This window comes from Pelodiscus sinensis, chromosome 8, assembly GCF_052426305.1.
Source record: "Pelodiscus sinensis isolate ZL-2025 chromosome 8, ASM5242630v1, whole genome shotgun sequence".
In the NCBI taxonomy this organism is placed as follows: Eukaryota; Metazoa; Chordata; order Testudines; family Trionychidae; genus Pelodiscus; species Pelodiscus sinensis.
The window spans coordinates 30,748,020-30,769,034 of record NC_143059.1 but is presented as its reverse complement, the minus strand read 5'-3'; the positions used below and the strand labels follow the sequence as shown (position 1 = coordinate 30,769,034).

The following is a 21,015-nucleotide window of genomic DNA, read 5'->3' as shown; positions in this document are numbered from 1 at the left end:
TTTAAAATCTGATTTTTAAATGGCCAGTTCCTCAGCCACCATAGTGCTGAGACTGGGACCATTCCATGAACCCATAAAAGCCTTCTGCCCTTTCAGTTTCCATGCTTCTGTTAGGCCATTAGCTGTAGAGGCTGATACTGTGCATAGGAACTCAGAAGCTCAGATATAAGGGTATGTGATGAAGTGCCTTCTGGCTCCTTTCCATTTTGAAAAATGAGTGTCTGTGGCAGGGCTTCTGTGACCATATGTGGGTTAATTCCTCTCCCTGTCTTAGCATGCTCCATTTTTTTAAAATACCATCATCTTCAAAGGGCTATTTCCAGACTTCCTTCTACTCATTCACTCTGTGATGGCAATGTCTGAGATTTTTGATGGAGATAATGCAGTAACTGGAATATTGCATAAAACAGATTCATTTTTGTCTTGAGTCATTCTGGTATATGTGGGAAAGAATCAGGGGAAACACATTGATCCTTTTCAGAAACATGCTAAAATGCAGCAGGAGTTTAAGAGTCCTTCATGTTAGTGAGGTTAAGGCAGAGTTTACATTTTGGCCTCTCATGGCGGATCTTTTCAAGCTGGAGCTGGAGCTTGGCCCTGGCAAGAGCATGGTCAGGTCACAGTCAGTGGTGTGCATTGATTGCACGTGAGGTACATCACAAATGTTTCTGCGACAGATCAGGATGATGGCACTGTCCTGAATGGTGGTGCCTTCAGGTGACCTCACTGTTGCTGGTGCCAGCCAAACAGGTGTTTGAAACTCCCAGCTCACAAGAGGTGCAAAGATCAAGGGCATGCAGGCTGTTTCCTTTGAGGCTACCCTTGCCACATTGGCCAATGTCCGTGGTGCTTCCAGTTCATACCCACAAGGGCATTAGCTTAACATTGGGGGTATGTCTAGACTACATGCCTCTGCCGATGGAGGCATTCAGTCTTACCAATAGTTGGCCAGGAAGTCAACTAATGTCTTCAGGACATTCATATAGGAGGATTCCTCAGGAAACTGTTGACTTTGCTTTGTTTTATTATCCGTGGCCAGCTGTACAAAGTGCTGATGCACCGAGCCATGCCGTTTATGAATTAGATTCACATCTGCTCAGACTCCTCCTCTTCCTTGTTGCAGAATAATTAATATTAGTTATTCTGTCACCACTGGAGTTCTGGAGAACAAGTGGCCTGGAAGATACATAGTACAGAGAGGTCATTGCAATGACAAACTTCCTGGAAAAGAAGCAGAATAACATCCATGTTCAGAATAGGGGTACCAGCCAGGGGAAGGAGTCAGGCTGAAACAGTCGCTAGAGCACATGTTGATGATTGTTCTTCTTACAGAGGGTCCAGTGCAGCTCCTCTTAAGGTGAGCTGCATTGATTTATTTTAGTTTGGGTTTAAAATGACTAAACACAGAAACTACAACAACTTAGAAATCACAGTGCGATGGGGTGTGATCACAGACAACCACTTCAGGCTGCTTCCCAGGGTGCTGACAAAGCCACTGACACTCGCCTCCTTGCTCTCTAGGGCTTTTCACCACCCTGTCCTGGTGGGCCAGATCTCCTGGTCTTCCCCAGCCAAGGCCCAAACCTGAGATCACTGCCACCCATCCCCGAGGAGACGCTGAAACTCTTCAGATATGAGGAAAATGCATTTTTGGGCCCTGCTTTCAGCGAAACCACTCCCCAAATGGGATCAGAACTCCAAATAAATTATTTCTTTAACAATGAAAGGAGGATGTACACACTGATTACTCCCCCAGGTAACAATTATTTACACTGGGCTTGATAGTAAATAAAAGTGATATTATTAAGTACAAGCAGTAGGATTTAAGTGGTTGCAAGTGAAAACAGGCAGAGCAAAGTAAATTACAAATTTAAAATAACAGAAAACTCATGGCTAATTCTAACACTAAAAGCTCAGTACAAACTTATCCTAAAACAGTACTTATTTCAGCTAAACCTCCAAGCCAGGGAACATCTTTTTTCCCTGTGGCCTCTGGTTCATTCTCTTGGGAGAGACATGGCAGCCAAAGACAAAGGGACATCTAGCTTCCCATTGTTTTATAGATTCCACTTTGGGCAGGAATTCTGTTTCTACATTCCACCCTTCCCTGGAAAATTACCTGCTCAGATCCTACCAGTTGGGGTGGTCACGTGATTTCCTAAGACCAAGCACTGCTTAGACTCAAAGGACAAAAGAGGCTGTTTACAGGTGATCATCCAGACATCGAGGGAAATGTCTGTTAATGGCTTTTATTTGAACGTTTAAAACCACTAATCATTCCATACTTCATATCTCTAACTTTACATACAAGAATGATACATACATCAAAATAAGATACACAGATCCAGCGGACTGTGACATTAAAATTGATAGATTACATGAGGTATTTTGTCCAAAGCATTTTCGAATTATGCCTATTTGTGTCCATAAGTAAGTCAATTACATAAAGCATGGGGCAGAGGTAGCATCACACACAGTTAATAAATCTGCCCACTCAGAATTTTGATACTGTGTCTGTGCACATTTCCTGTCTCTTCTTGCCATTGAAAGAAGTCCATGTGCTTAAAAAGGCTAATTTTTCAGGATAGTCCACAGATCAGTTTCCAGAGCATGGGAACAAGATGGCCAGCTGCATGGAAAGCAGACAGGCTCCCTGATTTCAGGGGACTCTTAGCTGACATCTGGCCATGCACAGAGCCCTTCCCTGTGCCCATCCTCTTGAATGCAGGCTTTTCTGAGCTGGCATTGTGCTGATGGAGCACAGTGAGGCAAACACCATTGGGATGCCAACAGAGGGATGCGGTCTAGACATACCCAAAAGTTCCACTGGAGGACATTTGCGCAGCGGCAACATGGTCCTGGGATCACACCTTCGCAAAGCATTATTCTCTTGCTTCTGGTTCTCTATGACATACTAGACTAGCAAAAGCTGTCCTGCAGATAGCATACTTACCCATCCGAAGTCCCTATTTCCATAACGTGGATTGCTTGTAGTCACCTACTGTGGAGCACCCCCAGGGATGCCTTTCGAAGAAGAAGAGGAGGTTACTCACCTCCTGTAACTAATGTTCTTCAAGATGAGCATCCCTGGGGGTGCTCTGCTACCCTCCCTTCCTCCTCTCTACTTCAGAAACTCAAAAAAGAAAAACGAAAAACAGCAAACATGTAAATTACACTACTCCGCCGGGTTCCGGATAGAGAAGGAACTGAAGGGGGGGGCTGTGCGTGCTCATAGCTACTGGGGGAAGCCCGCATGCTCAGCACACTGTGCATGCACGGACTTTAAGCGCTGCTAGGCAAAACTCCATCCAAAGGTGCTGGGAAGCTCAACACCTACTGTGGAGCACCTCCAGGGACACTCATCTCGAAGAACATCAGTTACAGGAGGTGAGTAACCTCCTCTTGCTGAATCTTCTTGGAATCTGAATCTCCTTCACCATGCACAGCTGACTCACTGCATGTCCCCCTTGATCGAGGGACAATGCACTGGGTAGATGCATGTCCTTCCCTGTTCCCTGGTCCTACCTCAGTTCCTACTGGATATTTGTCCAGATCCTACAAGAGGCATTTTTGTAATTTTTGCTCAGCAGAGCACCAGGATGTGTATAGTGGAGATCTGCAGGTTAGGATGGAAGTTCAGCATTGGCACAGCTATGGGAGTCTTCATGTGCGTTGCAGATTAGCTCAGAGATGCACTGAAAAAGCTGCTTGTGGAACCTTGCACACATTTTGCTTACCTCTCATCCAATCTGTCATTCCCTTTCCTGAAACCCTCTATTGGAGCTTCTGCTCTCACTGGGGTGTGTTTTCTAGGGCCTGTTCTATACTGACTTTCTTCAGAGCAATCAGAACCATCAGCTGCACTGGGTGCTAATTGCCAGAGGCTCAGAAGGTGGCAGCCACCAATGTTGACATTGAATCTGTACATTTGTCAGTGGCCTGTAGAAGGATATGGGGTTAAATTGAACAGTGGTACCATTGTGCACATGCAGTCTGGCTAGTCAAGAGGCATTACTATTATGGAGTGCAAAGTACTAGGAATGTTTGGGTATTTCAGTGTAATATTAGCCTTTTCCTGGCACAGGCAGGCAAGATAACCTCATGGGAAACCATGTCCATGTCCCAGTGAGTACTGACCAGTTGAGATATTTGGTCAACTCCTTGGCTTAAGTTTTTTTTTTTATGATAGTGTTTGTTTTCCCCTTTTGTCACCTGCTTGACATGTTGCTCTCTTCATTCTGCCTGCTGTGGCAGGGCTCCAGATATTTTCACTCACTGCTGAAGAACTAGTGCAAATTAAATCAACTTGTGAGAGAGACAGGAGAGAACTTTCCACTCCTCCTTGACCAGCTCTCTCCATTTGCTTATTTCCCCAAAAGAGCCCGGAATGCCAGGGAGCATTCCAGGGTCAGAGGAATTTTTTAAAAATTTAGTGCTGATGAATGTTGCCAGATAGACTATCCCTTGTATGCCCATTGCACTGACAACAGCAGTGTGCATGCTGCTCTGTACCATCCTTCTCCTTGACCTGGAAAAGCTGTGGTGGTAGATTGGGTTTTAGTCTGATTAAATCTTTGTCTGATGAGATTGTCAGTTGATGTGCACCTCTCTATTAGAAACTGGGCAGAGACTGTCTGTCCTTTTTACATGGGTCCTTAACCAGAGGCATACCTATCCCTGGAGATACTCAGAGGTCTTTCAGGAGGTATATCATCTCATTTAGATATATGTAAAGCCCTGCAAATCCACAGTTATCTGCAGGTATTTGCATATGCAGATATGGATATCTGCAGTTCATTTTTGCAGATACAGATGTGGATGCAGATACAAATTTTGCATCTATATACTTACAAATTTGCAGGTATCCACATCTGTGGAAGTCAATGTGGATATCCTTTTAGTGGGTACAGATGTGGCTATGGATACAAATTTTGTATCCGTGCAGGTCTCTAGATATTTGCCTAGTTTTACAGTACGCAAAATTGTAAATAGACAATGACTTGTTTATACTGCTCTATATAATATGTGTAAATATAATATTCATATTCCAGTTGATTTATAAATATATAGTAAAAATGAGAAAGTCAGAAGTTTTCTGATAATAGAAAACTGATAATAGAGTGCTGGGACATGTATGTATTTTTACAACTGATTTTGTAAGCAAGTAGTTGAGTGAAACTTGGGGATACACAAGACATATCAGGATCCTGAAAGGGTTACAGTAGTCTGGGACATTGACAGCCACTCACCTAGGATATCGAACAGCCAACAGATTATTATATTTTTCAGCAATTGTGGATTGGGCCAGAGTCAAAACAGCAATCTCAGGGTGAAAGACTCTATAACCCATGAGCAGTCCCTTCTGCTACCTACTATAACAAGCTTCTGAGGAAAATTACACAGGAAAATACCATGAGATTAATCTGCGAAGAAGCTGGCAAATCAGACATACAGTCAAAGATGTGAATAGGTGCAGAAAGGGGTGAGGGCTCTGTCAAATATGTTTTCTATCCAGCTGAACAGGTGGCCATTGGAGTATAACAGTTGCAAGTGCATTTGTTTAAGATACAGACTATGTTCGCTGTTCCCGTAGTGTGAGACTGAGTCAGGAATGAAGGCAACACAGTTATTGCAGGTGGCACGGCAAGGTTCAAACCGTGTGTAATTCTAATACCCTCTGAGTCCATTTGTCTCCATGGGATATGAGCCAGTGGAACATATGATAGGCTTCATTTATATGCTTGAGCAGCTGTGGAGTCCGTCCCACTCAGCAGGAAGCTGGGCATGAAATACATTTGGAATGGCTCTAGCTTGTGGTTTTTCCCTTCTCATGAACTGCCTCTTGTTCTTTCTCTTGCTTTATCTTCTGTCTCACTCCAGGGTATGCTCCTGTCACGGGTATGTGCCACCCACTACGCAGTTGCACTCTCAACCATGAGGATGGTTTCTCCTCAGCATTCGTGGTTGCCCACGAGACCGGCCATGTGTAAGTCAGCGTAGGAGACAGTTGGACATTTTATCTTTTTTTTTTCATGATTGTATAGTGGCTCATCAGGCTGTTTAGTCTCCCTAGCTCAGCACTAACATATGCAGTCGATTTGCTGCTATATGAGAAGTTGTGATGTGATGAAATAATGGCCCTCCAAGTTACTAACATGGCTGCTAAAACTGGCAAATATAGGAGTGAATCAGTCTCTTTTTTGTATAGTGAGACCAATGAACAACTCAAGAGCAATCTCTGCATTGGAGTCTACAGTCTACATGTCTGCATATCACAGTCTATCACCTTCTCACTAGAATGAATATAGACATTAAATGCATTTGGATTTTGTGTTTTGTTTCTAAATGAATTGTAGGTGGAAGTGCTGTAAAGTGGACAGAAACATAAAACCTCACTTACTGTGCATGTATAGCTATAGTAAATCATAACCTCCAAAGATATTTAATTCCCAGACACATTCTGATATATACACATGCCCCAGGTTGTCTGTCTGCTTCTCTAGTGGACATAGCAACCTCTCAATCAGATAGAGAGTGATTCAAGGGGCTGTGAGAGGGAATCATGGATAGCAATATTTGGTGTGTAGAGAAGGAAATATTTCCAAAAGTAAGAAACACTAGACTTTGAGCAAAGTGATAGAAAACCCTATTGTCTGAGTAATTTCAAACTAGACTGGACAAACAGTCTGTAAAATATTGTTATGAGCAATCTTGATAATAGATCTCTTCCATCTAGTTTCTGTTAGTCTGTTTTCAGCATTGCTAAAGACAATATATATATATGTATTCAGTGGCAACTCACCCCCTGCATTAACACAGAGCTAAAGTTGCTTGTTGGTATATCATCTCCTACTCGAATGATGACTTGAGCAAAAAAAAAAAAAAAGTTTTGACAACCAGGAAATACAGTCATTCACTTTCACTCACAGAAGTTCAGCTAGTACTATTAGGGTATGTCTAGACTTCATCCCTCTGTCGGCAGAGGGATGCAGATTAGGCAGGTCGACATTGCAAATGAGGCAGGGATTTAAATATCCCGTGCCTAATTTGTGTAAAAATGGCCACCACGTTTTGATGACTAAGCACTTTGTTGGCAAAAAGAGGCAGTCTAGAAGAGGATCTGTCGAGAAAGAAAGCCTTTTTCGACAGATCCCTTATACCTCCTGCAAGGAGGTTTACAGGTTCACATATCTAAATTGTGTTCCATGGCACAAAAAATTATTGTTTGGTGTTCCTCGGTCTTAAAAAGTTTAAGAAACACTGATCAAGATGAAATGTTATCTGCTGAGACCTGTAGTGTTTGCAACTCTTCCATTTCTAGGACATCATTATTAAGGATGTCAGCTGTGAAGATTTAGATGTAAGAAGTTCCTGTCTTAGACAAAGACTTTTCTTATACCATTGTGTTGAGCCTGGGTCATACCCAATCAGCCAGCTCATAGTTTTAATAGCCATCGCTGGCAAGTTCAGTTCCTTGCATTTTATTCCTGCTCTGTCTCCATGCAGAACTACACTCTTACTGGTGCTGGAATTGCATAGTATGTTGAAAAGTGTCAACAGTTGGTCCAACTAGTGGAAGAGTCATGTTGAATATGCCTCCTTCCTCACCCACTTCAACAGGTTTTTACGGGAAATACTCATATTCAAAATGCTGATAACTGTTTTTCTGGCACATCCCTTTGGAACACAGCTCACTGGCTTTTTTAACAGGTTAGGTATGGAACATGATGGCCAGGGGAACCGGTGTGCAGATGAGACCAGCATGGGAAGCATTATGGCACCGCTGGTGCAAGCTGCATTCCACCGTTACCATTGGTCCCGATGCAGCAAGCAGGAGTTGAACCGATACATACAGTAAGTAGGTCAATTTCAACAACTATGATTTACACCAGCCAAGGGCAACCTAAACTAGTGAGTGGGCCGTGTGGGTGGCCCTTCTTCTTCTCAATGGGCCGCAAGATTGTCATAACCAAGACGGTCTCCCAGGATAGGGTAGTTTTGCTAACTGTACTTGCATACTGAGAATTTGCAGGGTATGCTGACTGAGCTGTAGCAGCGCTCACACTGGAAGAAGAGGGGGTATGTCTACACTACCCCGCTAGTTCGAACTAGCGGGGTAATGTATGCATACCGAACTTGCTAATGAAGCCCGGGATTTGAATTTCCCGGGCTTCATTAGCATAAAGCTGGCGCCGCCATTTTTAAAAGCCGGCTAGTGCGAACCCCGTGCCGCGCGGCTACACGCGGCACGGGCTAGATAGTTCGAACTACGTAGCCATTCCGAACTATCTGTACTCCTCGACAACGTGATTACTCCTCGACAACGTGGGGGTTGCCCAAGGCCCCACACTTCCCTAGAACAGCCCTGCTGGTCAGGGAGAGGCTCTCACAGGCAATGTCGAGCCCTGCTGATTGCACACAACAAATAATGTACTCGACTCACCCGTGGTGAGTAGATTACAACCCAGAAGAGCCGGCGCAGAACGATCTGCACATGCGCAGAGCGCAGAACTGCACGGCTGGCGAGCGGGGCTCACGTTGCTCGGGGAGGAGCCTTTGGGTAAGGGGGATCAAAAGGGAAGGGGTGGAGTGAGGCGGGTGGGAGCAGAGCAGAGCCGGAATGAGAGTGGGGCATACAGCAGGTGGATTGTCCTGGCCCCACATCTGGGGCATTGAGGGGGCGGGGGTTGCCCAAGGCCCCACATTTCCCTAGAACAGCCCTGCTGGTCAGTCTGTTTTTATTGCACAGATGAATGACTGCATGCATTTGTATGAATTAACAGATGCACAGAAGAACGAGTGGAAGCATTTTTATTGTAAAAATACATTTGAATAAGGAAAGCAAAACCAAAAAGAATCTTGTTCAGCCAATATAATAGAGCTGTAACTCTGATCTCTGAACACTGACCTTGAAACATGGTTCTTGCTATGGACTGATGACCATTGCTGAATAGGTTCAGAACATACCATACTCAATACATTAAAATTGTGTTGGGGGGAGAGCCCCGGGTCACTCCAAAGCTCATGTTCATATCTTCACTGAAAATTGCTTATGTGAAGATGACTTCTGCTGAACTGATACTCCGGATCACCTGAGAGAGCCATTCAGAAACACAGCAGAAAAACATGTGACCTCCTCCATGTGACCTGCCTTAAGAAACCAGGCTCTTACTCAAAGGACTGTGCAAATGGTAGCCTGAAGAAAGATGCAGATATGAGGAAAGCAGAAGTTCACAAAAAGTTTCAGTGCAGGGTTTATACCAGGGGTGAGCAAATTCCGGGCTGCAGGCTGGCTCCGGTCTGCAGGATCAGTCCCTGGCAGCAGCCCCCTCCATGTTTAGCTGCACCCCCATAGCTCTGGTTGGCCACGAATTGTCCTGGTCCATGATGCTTCCCACTATTTGTATTGGTGACGATCAACAGTTCGTGGCCAACCAGAGCTGCAATTCCCAACCCCTGCAGAGGTGCAGGTAAACATAGAGGCAGTGGCCCACCGGGGACTAACCTTGTGGGCTGCCATTTTTTATTGCCTACCCTAGGTTTACTTACTTACACACACACACACGCACGCACACACACATCATTGCTATTTAGATGACACATCAAAACTGATATTAAGTACTTTTATAATTTGTGTTGAGCAGTTCACACATTTCTACCTGCAGCGCTCCTGCCTAACCTTTAGACAGGCCAGTGTTGCATCTTAAAGAAAAATGTAGCACACCATTAAGTCGTGCATTTGAACTAACGTTTAAAAAGAATTACCGGAGGGACCTATTTATATAACCAGCTGAATCCTGCCATGATTTGGTTGCTTTTCAATCTTTTTTGTCTTGGGCAGGAGAAATAGCAATAAATTCTGATCTGGAAATAACAACTTTGAATGTGTTTTGACAACAGCACCTATCACTGATGTAGAGTTTTTCCTTGACAGTCACAATAAGGCATCAGGTAGTGAATTTGCTGTTCTTCACACCAAAGGAGGAGTTGTAGTGATTATGTTCACTACCAAAGAATACATTTTCCGTGAGGGAAATGATGAAAAAATGCACATGCTTATGGTGGCTCTTGTAAGGGTTGCGGGGGATGGTCAAAGACAATAAAGATCTCTTAGTGCGGGGGAGAGTAAGGATAGAGATACGTAAAACTACACAATAAAAAAGAAAGGTGTGATGAAAGAATACATTTTGCAACATTCAACCCAACTTTTTTTTCCCTGATGTCACTGCAGTTCCTATGACTGCCTCCTAGATGATCCCTTTGAGCATGAATGGCCCAAATTACCAGAGCTCCCAGGAATCAATTACTCTATGGATGAACAATGCCGCTTTGACTTCGGCGTGGGTTACAAAACATGCACAGCGGTGAGTATTGTTCCTACTACGATAGGGTTTGTTTTTTTCCTCTTTCTCTTGCTGTAGAATTAAAGGAAGTTCCCTCGGGGACAGATAGTCCTAAGGAGGCAATGGAGAGGGTTGCTTGGTGGTCTTGTGGGCCAAGTGTAGTCCTGGGTAGAGGTGCCATTGTATAGACAACTGCACAATTAACCGATAACCCTGGGCTTATCAGTTAATCTTGTCAGTTACACGCATTTCCCCCCCCCCCTTTCTGCCTCTGTATCAGAGACAGCAGTGGGAGTGGAGAGCAGGAGTCAGTGCCAGTGGAGAGCTAGCTTAAAAGCTGGCTCCCCACAAGCACTGGATCCACTTGCTCCCCTCACCCCTGCACTGCTTCCTCTGATAGAGAGGCAGCAGCGCAGAGTATGAAGGGGGCAGGCTGCAGCCAATAAGTGCGGGGAGCCGGCTTTCAAGCCAGCTCCCTGCATGAATCAACTTCCACGGACCTGCCTGCTCCCCCCCTTGCTGCCTCCTTCAGAGGCAGTGGGACTAGGGGGGAAGGCAGGATCCGTTGCTGGGGAAGCCGGCCTGGGCCTACCACGGACAGAGGCTGCTCTGCGGCAGTAGCCCCTGTCCATGGGGAGCACGGAGCACCTCCCCACACATGGACTGGGGCTGCTGCCACCCTGTGGTCTGCACGGGGAACTGGTTTTTAAACTGGCACTACCACCTGCCACCCCAATCTGCTGCCTCTGTTAGGCAGGGGGGTCCCCGGAAATGGGGCCAGATTGCACTGGCTGCTGGCCCTGCCGCCGAGGACTATCGAATAGTCATGTAACTTCTAAGATTTCATGCGGTTATACAACTATTCAATTACACAATAGCAAACATCCCTAGTCCTGGGATTGGTAGCATCTCCTGATGTCTGTGGGTATTGAGTGGTATGGTTTATTAGCCTTATTTGGTCTCCAGGAGGATTATGATGGAGGGCCTATCTCCAGTCTTTTCCTTTCCCTCGTGTTCACCAGACTGGATCAGAAGTGATAGTGCCTTGTTTGCCCTGATGGAAGAGCTGCATCAAATTTCTGGACTGGGGGTTAAAAGTTCTTCACTCTACCTGCTCTCTTTCTTACATGCTCATCATTTCAGGGCTGGGAGGCCCTAGATGAGGCCATTAGACTATCTACCCATTAAAATAACAGAAGGGCTCTTGTTTGCTTCACAGTTCAGAACCTTTGACCCTTGCAAGCAGCTGTGGTGCAGCCATCCAGACAATCCTTACTTCTGCAAAACCAAGAAAGGGCCCCCCTTGGATGGGACTGAATGTTCATCAGGCAAGGTACCTGTGGTAGTTGGAAGGATACAGACTGGATTCACTATTACTGGGAAATAGACATCACCCTCCTCATAATGTTGCATTAAAAATGTATGTGCACTGTAGGGGTTCACTGTAGGGGGGGGGGCGTCCGTGTCCCCTGTTTCCCAGACAATGCACTCCTTTGTACGTATTTGGAGTTATCAGGTTTATTAAACTCTATTGCCTTACAAATCCCGTAACGCGATCGATCGCCCTCCACACGCTAGGGAAGGAGGTTCGGGCCCACCCTCGCTCCGAACCCCGACCCAGGGCGCTAAGGTCAGGACTCTGGTCCTCACCTAGCGGAGGGGGTTGAAACCCTAAACTCCCCCACTCTCGGAGTCCACGCCCCTGCCCTGGGCTGCTTTTTCCCTAGCCTCTGTCCGTGACTAGCCAGGGGACCCCGGGTTAGGACTCACCCAGGGTCTCCAGATCTCTGGCCCGCCAGGCTCTGACTTCCCGGAGATCCGTCTCCCCACCCTCAGGCATGGAGCCTACTTTTAAATTACCCGCCGGACGCGGGGGGATGACGCTCCCCTTGATGTCATCCCGCCGCGCTGCCTTGGGCCTCGGGATGCTGACGTCACTGCGGATGTCATCGCGGCCGGCACCCAAGCCCCGCAGATGTGCTCTGTGACAGCGTGATGGGATCTACTGGGTTGGGAGGGCTGAAACATCCCAGCCAGCTGGCTGTGGTGTTCAGCCAGAGGAGGCTGCGCCGTGCTCCAGCTGATTGGGCAGCTTTCCCTCTGCTCCAGCGTACGTGGAGTGTGGTACACCCTGGCTGAGCGCCATGGCCAGCTGTCCAGGCAGCTGCTCCTCTTTGCTCCAGCCCAGCTGACCTGAGCTCAGCCCAGGGAGGCTGTGCCTCAATCCAGCTGGGCTGGAGCAAAGAGGAAGGGCTTCCCAATCAGCAGGAGCATGGCGCAGCCTCCCCTGGCTGAGCTCAGAGCAACTGGGCTGGAGCAAAGAGGAGCGGCTGCCCGGCCAGCTGGCCATGGTGATCAGCCCAGGTGCACCCTTCTCTGCAGGAGAGGTGAGTTGGCCCCAGAGGAGGCACACGCTGGGGCTTCCCTGCTTCACGGGAAAGGAGTCCTGGAAGGAGGCGGGTGCAGGGGACTCCCTGCTCCCACTGGCACCCTGTCCCCTGCTGCAGAACCCTGCCCCCCAGCACCCTGTCCCCTCTCCCCCACTGCCACCCTGCCCCCATTGCCACCCTGTGCCCTGCCCCTGCACCCACTAGCACCCTTCCCCAGTAGCATGTCCCCTGCCCCCACCAGCACAGTTGGGGCCACATTAGTGAGACTTGGGGGGGGTTGGAGGAGGGTTTTTTTCAATCTCCCTTGTGTGGCCCCAACTGATTGTTCTGTGGGTCAGTGACCCCTGATTCAAAACAGGTTTCCTGCCTTTCTCATAAATAAAGACAATGGAGAAACTTTTTGTGTTTGACATAGTCTTTATTTAAAAATGAAGCCTGGCCAACAAACCCCCAAGTGGGGCCAAGCCCCCATCTGGCCACAGCATTATAACACTCTTGCACCCCCAGACACTAGATCTGAGCCTATCATAAACTGGAACCCTCTGCCCTGAGCCTCTCACGTACCCCAACCCAAATTCCTGCACCCTCACATCCACAAGCCTCGGGCTTGCTTAGTAGCCCAACCTCCATCTGACCTCAATGCTCCCCAGCCTGGAGTCCCCTCCCTGACCCAGTGTCCCCTTCTCCACCTCCCCCTGCATCCAGATTTCCTCCCAGAGCTTGCGCCTCTCTCCCCTTCCCAAACCCAATCCCTTATTCCTACCCCAGAGCCCACACATCTTGTCTCAACCCAGTGAGGATACAGCTAGACTGCAGGAGTTTTTCCAGGATTCTAGAGATATCCCGGAAAAACTCTTCTGCATCCAGGGACGCGTTTGTTCTTCCATTTTTTTAGTGGAAGAGCAAACATGCTATTTCAGTAACCCCTATATTCCTTGTTCCACAAGGAATAAGGGGGCTGCCAAAAGAAGGGTTTTTTTCTGACAATTGGTCCAATCATGACAGGCTAAATGTTGGAAAAATCTCTTCCTTCAGAAGAATCGGGAAAAAAAAGTGGCAGTGTAGAGTGTATAAGGGCTGGGGATAACAAGTGATGGAGAGGAGGAGAATAGAGAGGGCCAGGCTTCAAGGAAGGGGTGGTCTCTTGGGCGGGAGAGGTGGGGCAGTAGATCTTCACTTGTTTTGAGATTTAAAAAGAGATCTTGGGTTTAAAAAGGTTGGAGACCACTGAACCCGTATGTCTATGTTCAGACAATGGCTTTTCTTCCTCACAGAGCATCTGCTTCTGCTCCTGCTGCTTGGTTCTAAAGTGCTTGTTAACTTTGTGATATTACAATCATAGCCATGGTAACAGCCTGTGATGTCAATAATTCACAATTATGACTTCATCACAGGATCTGTCTACTTCAGGGTTTCTTATAATGCACATTGTGGCTGTATACAAGTGCCAGTGAGTCAGAAGAGCAGCTGGAGTGTTGTTCAGACATGAATCCCGGAGGCAATGACAGCAGAAAACTGCATTTTTGAAGATGGTGCCCTTCCCCCTGACTTATTTGAAGAGGAAATATAGATATAAAATATTTAGCTGTTGTGCAGTGAAGCCTCCTGTTCCATATTATGCCAACATTTTGGAACATTCCCTTAACTCCTATCCTTAATTTTGCCCTGGTTGATAGGTATATCTCCATATATATCTATCTCATACAGCTGAAAGGGACTTTGAAAGGTCATTGAGTCCAGTCCACTGCCTTCATAACAGAGCCAAGTACTATTCCTGATAGATTTGCCCCAAATCCCTAAATGGCCCCTTCAAAGATTGAGCTCATAACCCTGAGGTTAGCAGGCCAATGCTCAAACCACTGAACTATCCCTCCTCTGTTATGGGGTGTGTTCATGTTACATGTAATGGTGGTGAGGGTGCTGAGACCGTAACATCTGTAGACTGAAATCTGTGGTTTATCCATGCAACAAGCATAGTATGGGCAGTGTGACCTCATTGTATCAGTGTTTCTCAATTCAGACCATGAGCTGAAACTATCTTTCTATAGGTGAAAGATCTTATGAATTATCTTTCTAGAGGTGAAAGTAAGTTCACTCTACAGACCTGCTCACTTCCCTTCCTCTCTCCTGTGGCCAGTTGTGGTGATGGTTTGGTGTCAAGAATCCTTGTCCGTTGGGATCTGGACTGAAATAACCAAGGGTATGTCTACACTACCACCCTAGTTCAAACTAGGGTGGTAATGTAGTCAACCGGAGTTGCAAGTGAAGCCCGGGATTTGAATTTCCCAGGCTTCATTTACATGTTGCCGGGTGCCGCCATTTTTAAATGTCCGCTAGTTCAGACTCCGTGCCCCATGGCTACACGCGGCACGAACTAGGTAGTTCAGACTAGGCTTCCTATTCCGAACTACCGTTACTCCTCGTTCCACATGAAATAAAGAGGAATGACAAAGGGAGGCAGAAGAAACAGAGACGAGATGACTGCCTCAGGTCACACAGCCATTTAGTGGCAGAGCTAGGAATATAACAGGTCTTTTGCTTCCCAATCTAGTAAGTCCTGCTAAAATGCTTATAGTTTGTTATTTTTTTTTCCATATTTTACTGCCACCTTACACTTATTTTCCTACTGTTTGGGAACTTTCCTGTTTGGCAAATATTTTGGTACCTGGTTTCTCAAGAAGCAAGCCAGTCTTTTTCAGAAGTTACCAAATGCTTTTGAGATAAGGCAAGTCATTTTCTAATCAAACTAATATTTGCTCCTTAGAATCAGATTCTGAAATTCATACTCAATTTTTCTTGTAGCAAAATTCCAACTGACTTCAACAACTTTTGCTTACAGAAGGGCTCAGGAAGCCTGTTTTGGCTGATTATTCTTATTTGATATCCTATAGAACACAAAAGTCAATCCAAAAAAATGTAAAAAGCTACCGAATATTGAATGCAAACAGACTTTTGCAGACTGCAGCACTAGTGACAGGGATTATTGGCATAATCAATGCAGTACATGTAGGAGCGTCTGAACAGACTGAAAGTTAATAGTTGAGGGAAAGCCAAGCAGTGAACCCCCAAAAAGCTTACATAAAAAGGAATCTTAAAGAGCATCTCTTTCAGGTGAATCATCTAATGATGTGTGGTTGTGCATTCAACAGCTTCTGGCAAGCTTTGTGCATTCATAGGTAACAAACGTGAACTTGTCTTCCTGTACGTTGTGCCTCTGTCTCTACAGGAAGTGGGGCAAACATACATTAGTGTCATGAATAAACAGTGGCCATTGTGCTTTTCAGTTTCTGAGATACAAAGTAATGATTTAAAACAAAATAAAACACCACAAAAACCACTCCAAACAAACCAGATGCAAGATTTTCAGTTGGTGTAAATCATTATATTGACTGCAGTTGAATTATGCTATTGTGCTCCAGATGAGGGCCTGGCCCTATATAGTTACCAACTAGAGGACATTCTTCCTCCATTTTTAACAGTTCTAAGGAAAGTCACTTTTTTGAGCCTCAGCTGCTTGACAGTGTTCCTCTGGTGCATTCTAGACTGTTAGTCTTGGCCACAGAATCATTCTAGGCTCTTGTGGCACAGCCAAAGGATTTGGATTACTTTGCCATCTGTGGGATACACTCTGCAGTCAGCAATAATTAGATGCAGGGTACCAAGCCCAAGGCCAAAGTCAACAAAAACCATGGCTCAGGTCTTGGGGTGCCATGCTGCCACTTCGTGCCAGTGCTACTCCATTATTGGAATCTGGGCACAGAACTAGCATAACCAGCTACACGGTTTCCTCCAAATGTAGCTCCCCACCCCTGGGATGCCAGCATAAAAGGGGTGGCTGAGAGAAAGGAGGCATGGCTAGGACATCTCTATGTTCTGACAGTGCCCCAGTGCTGTATGTGCTCTTTAGGACCATTGGCAACCTGAATTTAGAGCAGCTTTTGTTACTCTTTCTGAACAGAGCTATGTGCTCTCTGGTGGCAGCTGAAGTTCTGGGTTCAGGCAATTTTCACGGAGATTAATCTCTGATTTATGGGAGATTTTGCTATGACATTGGTTACTGAATTTTGTGTCTGGGCAAGTGAGGTGTTCGTTGCATTAGTGAGTACCAAATGTAGTAGAGGCAAGTGCTATATCAGCTCTCTGCTAATGCACCTCAACCCACATCTGTGATGTCAGTTGTTGTGTTGGCCCTGGGACACAGAGAGCTGTACCTGTGCAGTGAACCCTGCCAATCTGTTCCTAGCTCTCTTCTGAGCATAAGTTTTACCTAATGTGATGTGAACAAATGGGACCCCGGATGAAACCATCAAACTCAGCTAACTTTCATTGGTGACTTATGTCAGATTTGAATTTGGCTCGTTAGTTCATTAGCCCACAGTTCCACCTAAGCCCCCGAGACCTTTCTTTATTAGGTTCTCCGCTTCACAGTCGCCACTGTCTGTCATGTCCATCTGACCAATGGGAGTGGGAGAACCAGATTCTAAACCTTGTGGTGATAGAACTGCTCTGCTCACTAACACTGGACAGTTCTGAAGAGGCAGGTGTTCAGGTAACCCCTGTTTCTTCTCCTGTTCCAGTGGTGTTTCAAGGGTCACTGCATCTGGAAGACTTCAGAGCAGCCTTACAGCCAGGATGGCAGCTGGAGTTCCTGGTCCAAATTTGGCTCCTGCTCCAGGACATGTGGGGGTGGGGTGCGCTCCCGCAGCAGGAACTGCAACAACCCACCGTAAGTTTGGCTTTCTGCTAATTCTCTTAGTGCTTGCCACATTGTACCTGGCAAAGAGCAAGGCCCTCCTCCTTCTCCCTCCCCAGGGGGTCAGTCACCAGGAAGGAGAGAGTGTTGCTCTGGACAATTGAGTAAGTTGGAGAAAGGAAGGGACATACATACCTATGTACCACAGCACTGAGTGCCAGAGCATTAAAGGAACTCTCTTTCCCAGTGCCTAGCAAACTTCAGTCATATGCTTGTCCATCTGTTCTATAGCTCAGCTCTGTACTATAAGTCATGGGCAGCTCTTATGGTCAAATATATAAGATGGGATTGTCAAAGGAGCCTGAGGGAATTAGGCTCTTAGCTCCTATAGGATTTGTCTTCTGCTCCCTTAGGCTCCTTTGAAAATCCCAGCTATAATCCCTAATTTAAACACTGAGATACAATTTGTTTAACTTCTTGTCTTCACATGCACCTAATAGGATTGAAGCTTGACGTAATCAAACTGAGCTGGTCACCTTCCTGCAACCCAGAGGAGAGCCAACATTAAGAACTGCTGTCAAGGCAGATGGGCTCCAAACAGCTCGAACCCAGCTTCTTGGTTCAGTAGCCTGTTGATAGCAGCTAGCAGTTATGCCTATGCATGTGTACTTTGTACCACTTCATTGCTCTTATCTGCTGGCAGGGGATCAAAATCCTAACCTGTGAGCCAAGTGTGCTCCCATGGACTCTCAAACTGGCACAAAGTTGATAGTGGTAGGTATGAATTGTAGGCTCCCCACTTTGGTGCTTTCAGTGACTAACACGATATAAATAGGTCTTTCTGTGCATATGTATAGGTGTTTGTCCTTTAATGTGAGCATAGTTTAGACTTGGCTATGGGAAAGTCAGTCACGTAAAGAGAAAAAAGGTTTCATAGAGATCTTTGGACAGTGTTACTAGAGTTAAAGTTTTCCTGGGTCCTCATGCTGTTGTTCTAGAACAGAGGAACTTCCAGACTTCACAGAGTCAGTCATGAAGGCCTGTCTCACACAAACCCAAGTAGAACTGTGGTGCATCACCCCTTGCTGAAATAGTTTCACAATTCTTTATTCCCCTTTTTATTTTCTAGTCCAGCCTATGGTGGGCGCCATTGTCCAGGCGCCATCTATGAGTACCAGGTATGCAATACTGAAGAGTGTCATGGCCCCTATGAAGATTTCCGTGCCCAGCAGTGTTCTAAGCGGAACTCCTACTATACCCACCAGAACTCCAAACACACCTGGCTTCCTTATGAGCACCACGATGGTGAGTGGAAATGGAGCATTTGGCCAGGCAGTGCTAGTGTAGCCATTGACCAGATGTGTGTGGGCTGTGTACATCTTCAGGGGACCATTGAGAAGAGATTGGAGAGGCTACAGTATAGTAATGGGGATAGCTGTTTCTTTGGACAGTTTTGGAATTGGCTCTGGGTTACCACAATTTATGGCCTCTGTGGGTTTTTTCCTTGCTATTGGAATGACACTGCTGCCACCACTGTTTGCCTACTGCAGTGGCTCCTACAAGTATACTTGATTATCTCTTCCACCTTGCTAGGACACTATCAAAGCCGTGTTGTCATTTAAAGAGAAAAAAATTGAATTGGTTTTTCTGTGATATCTTTCATACGTGTCTGATTTCAGTGCTCTTTAAAGACAAGGGGTGAAAAGCTCCATACTCCATCACCAGTCCTTCGGGTTCTCCAAAATCACCATCTCTTACTTACAGAGGTCTGTGTTGAGGGTTTCCACTACAAGAGCTAGGGACACCACAAGCACTCATAGACTCATAGACTCATAGACTTTAAGGTCAGAAGGGACCATTATGATCATCTAGTCTGACCCCCTGCACAATGCAGGCCACAGAATCTCACCCACCCCTCTTAGTATAATCCTCTCACCTATGTCTCAGATATTGAAGCCTTCCAATACTTTGAAGGCCCCAACATGCAGAGAGTCCTTCAGCTGTGATCTGTGCCCAATGCTACAGAGGAAGGCGAAAAACCTCCAGGGCCTCTGCCAATCTACCCTGGAGGAAAATTCCTTCCTGACCCCAAATATGGCGATCAGCTAAACCCTGAGCATGTGGGCAAGACTCACCAGCCAGACACCCAGAAAGTTCCCTATAGCAACTCCTATCATCCCTCCATTGACCTATTTCCAACTGGAAATGAATGGTCAATTAGTTACCAAGATCATGTTATTTCATCCAACCATCCCCTTATCATAGAATCAGAACTGGAAGAGACCTCAGAAGGTCGTCAAGTCCAGCCCTCCGCTCTAGGCAGGACCAATCCCATCTAAATCAACCCGGCCAGGGCTTTGTCAAGCCGAGACTTAAACACCTCTAGGGATGGAGACTCCACTACTTCCCTAGGTAACCCATTCCAATGCTTCACTACCCTCCTAGTAAAATAGTTTTTCCTAATATCCAATCTGGACCTCTCCCACCACAACTTGAGACCATTGCTCCTTGTTCTGCCATCTGTCACTACTGAGAACAGCCTCTCTCCATCCTCTTTGGAACCTCCCTTCAGGAAGTTGAAGGCTGCTATCAAGTCCCCCCTCACTCTTCGCTTCTGCAGACTAAACAGACCCAAGTCCCTCAGCCTCTCCTCGTAGGTCATATGCTCCAGACCCCTAATCATTTTGGTTGCCCTCCGCTGGACCCTCTCCAATGCGTCCGCATCCTTTTTGTAGTGGGGGGCCCAGAACTGGACACAGTACTCCAGATGTGGCCTCACCAAAGCCGAATAAAGGGGAATAATGACATCTCTGGATCTGCTGGCAATGCTCCTCTTAATGCATCCTAATATGCCATTAGCCTTCTTGGCTACAAGGGCACACTGTTGACTCATATCTAGCTTCTCATCCACTGTAACCCCCAGGTCCTTTTCTGCAGAACTACTACTTAACTGGTTGGTCCCCAGCCTGTAACTATGCTTGGGATTCTTCCGTCCCAAGTGCAGGACTCTACACTTGTCTTTGTTGAATCTCATGAGATTTCTAGTGGCCCAATCCTCCAATTTGTCTAAGTCACTCTGGACCCTATCTCTGCCCTTAAGCGTATCTACCTCTCCCCCTAGCTTAGTGTCATCTGCAAACTTGCTGAGGGTGCAATCTATCCCCTCATCCAGGTCATTAATAAAGATATTGAACAAAACCGGTCCTAGAACCGAACCTTGGGGCACTCCACTAGAAACCGACCGCCATCCTGACATCGAACCGTTGATCACTACCCGCTGGGCCCGGCCTTCTAGCCATCTTTCTATCCATCTTACCGTCCATTTATCCAATCCGCATTCCCTTAACTTGCTGGCAAGAATATTGTGGGAGACCGTATCAAAAGCCTTGCTAAAGTCAAGGTATATAACATCCACTGACTTTCCCATGTCCACTGAGCCAGTTACCTCATCATAGAAGCTAATCAGATTGGTCAAGCACGACTTGCCCTTTGTGAATCCATGCTGACTATTCCTGATCATTTTCCTCTCATTCAAGCACATAAAATACAACAGGAAATTGCTCTTTGCGTTAATTACAAGGGAAATAAA

At 46.3% G+C, this 21,015-nt stretch overlaps 1 protein-coding gene across 3 annotated transcripts in view; it reads left to right on the top strand.

The window, feature by feature from the left end:
* Positions 1-21,015, top strand: part of ADAMTS14 (ADAM metallopeptidase with thrombospondin type 1 motif 14) — a 143,457-nt gene that overhangs the window by 101,697 nt on the left and 20,745 nt on the right. For all 3 annotated transcript variants that reach the window (XM_075934972.2, XM_075934973.2, XM_075934971.2), the window contains 6 exons: positions 5,881-5,986; positions 7,711-7,854; positions 10,232-10,364; positions 11,563-11,676; positions 17,311-17,459; positions 18,556-18,731. In XM_075934972.2, coding sequence (XP_075791087.2) covers positions 5,881-5,986; positions 7,711-7,854; positions 10,232-10,364; positions 11,563-11,676; positions 17,311-17,459; positions 18,556-18,731 — 822 coding nt within the window. The remainder of the gene's footprint in view (positions 1-5,880; positions 5,987-7,710; positions 7,855-10,231; positions 10,365-11,562; positions 11,677-17,310; positions 17,460-18,555; positions 18,732-21,015) is intronic.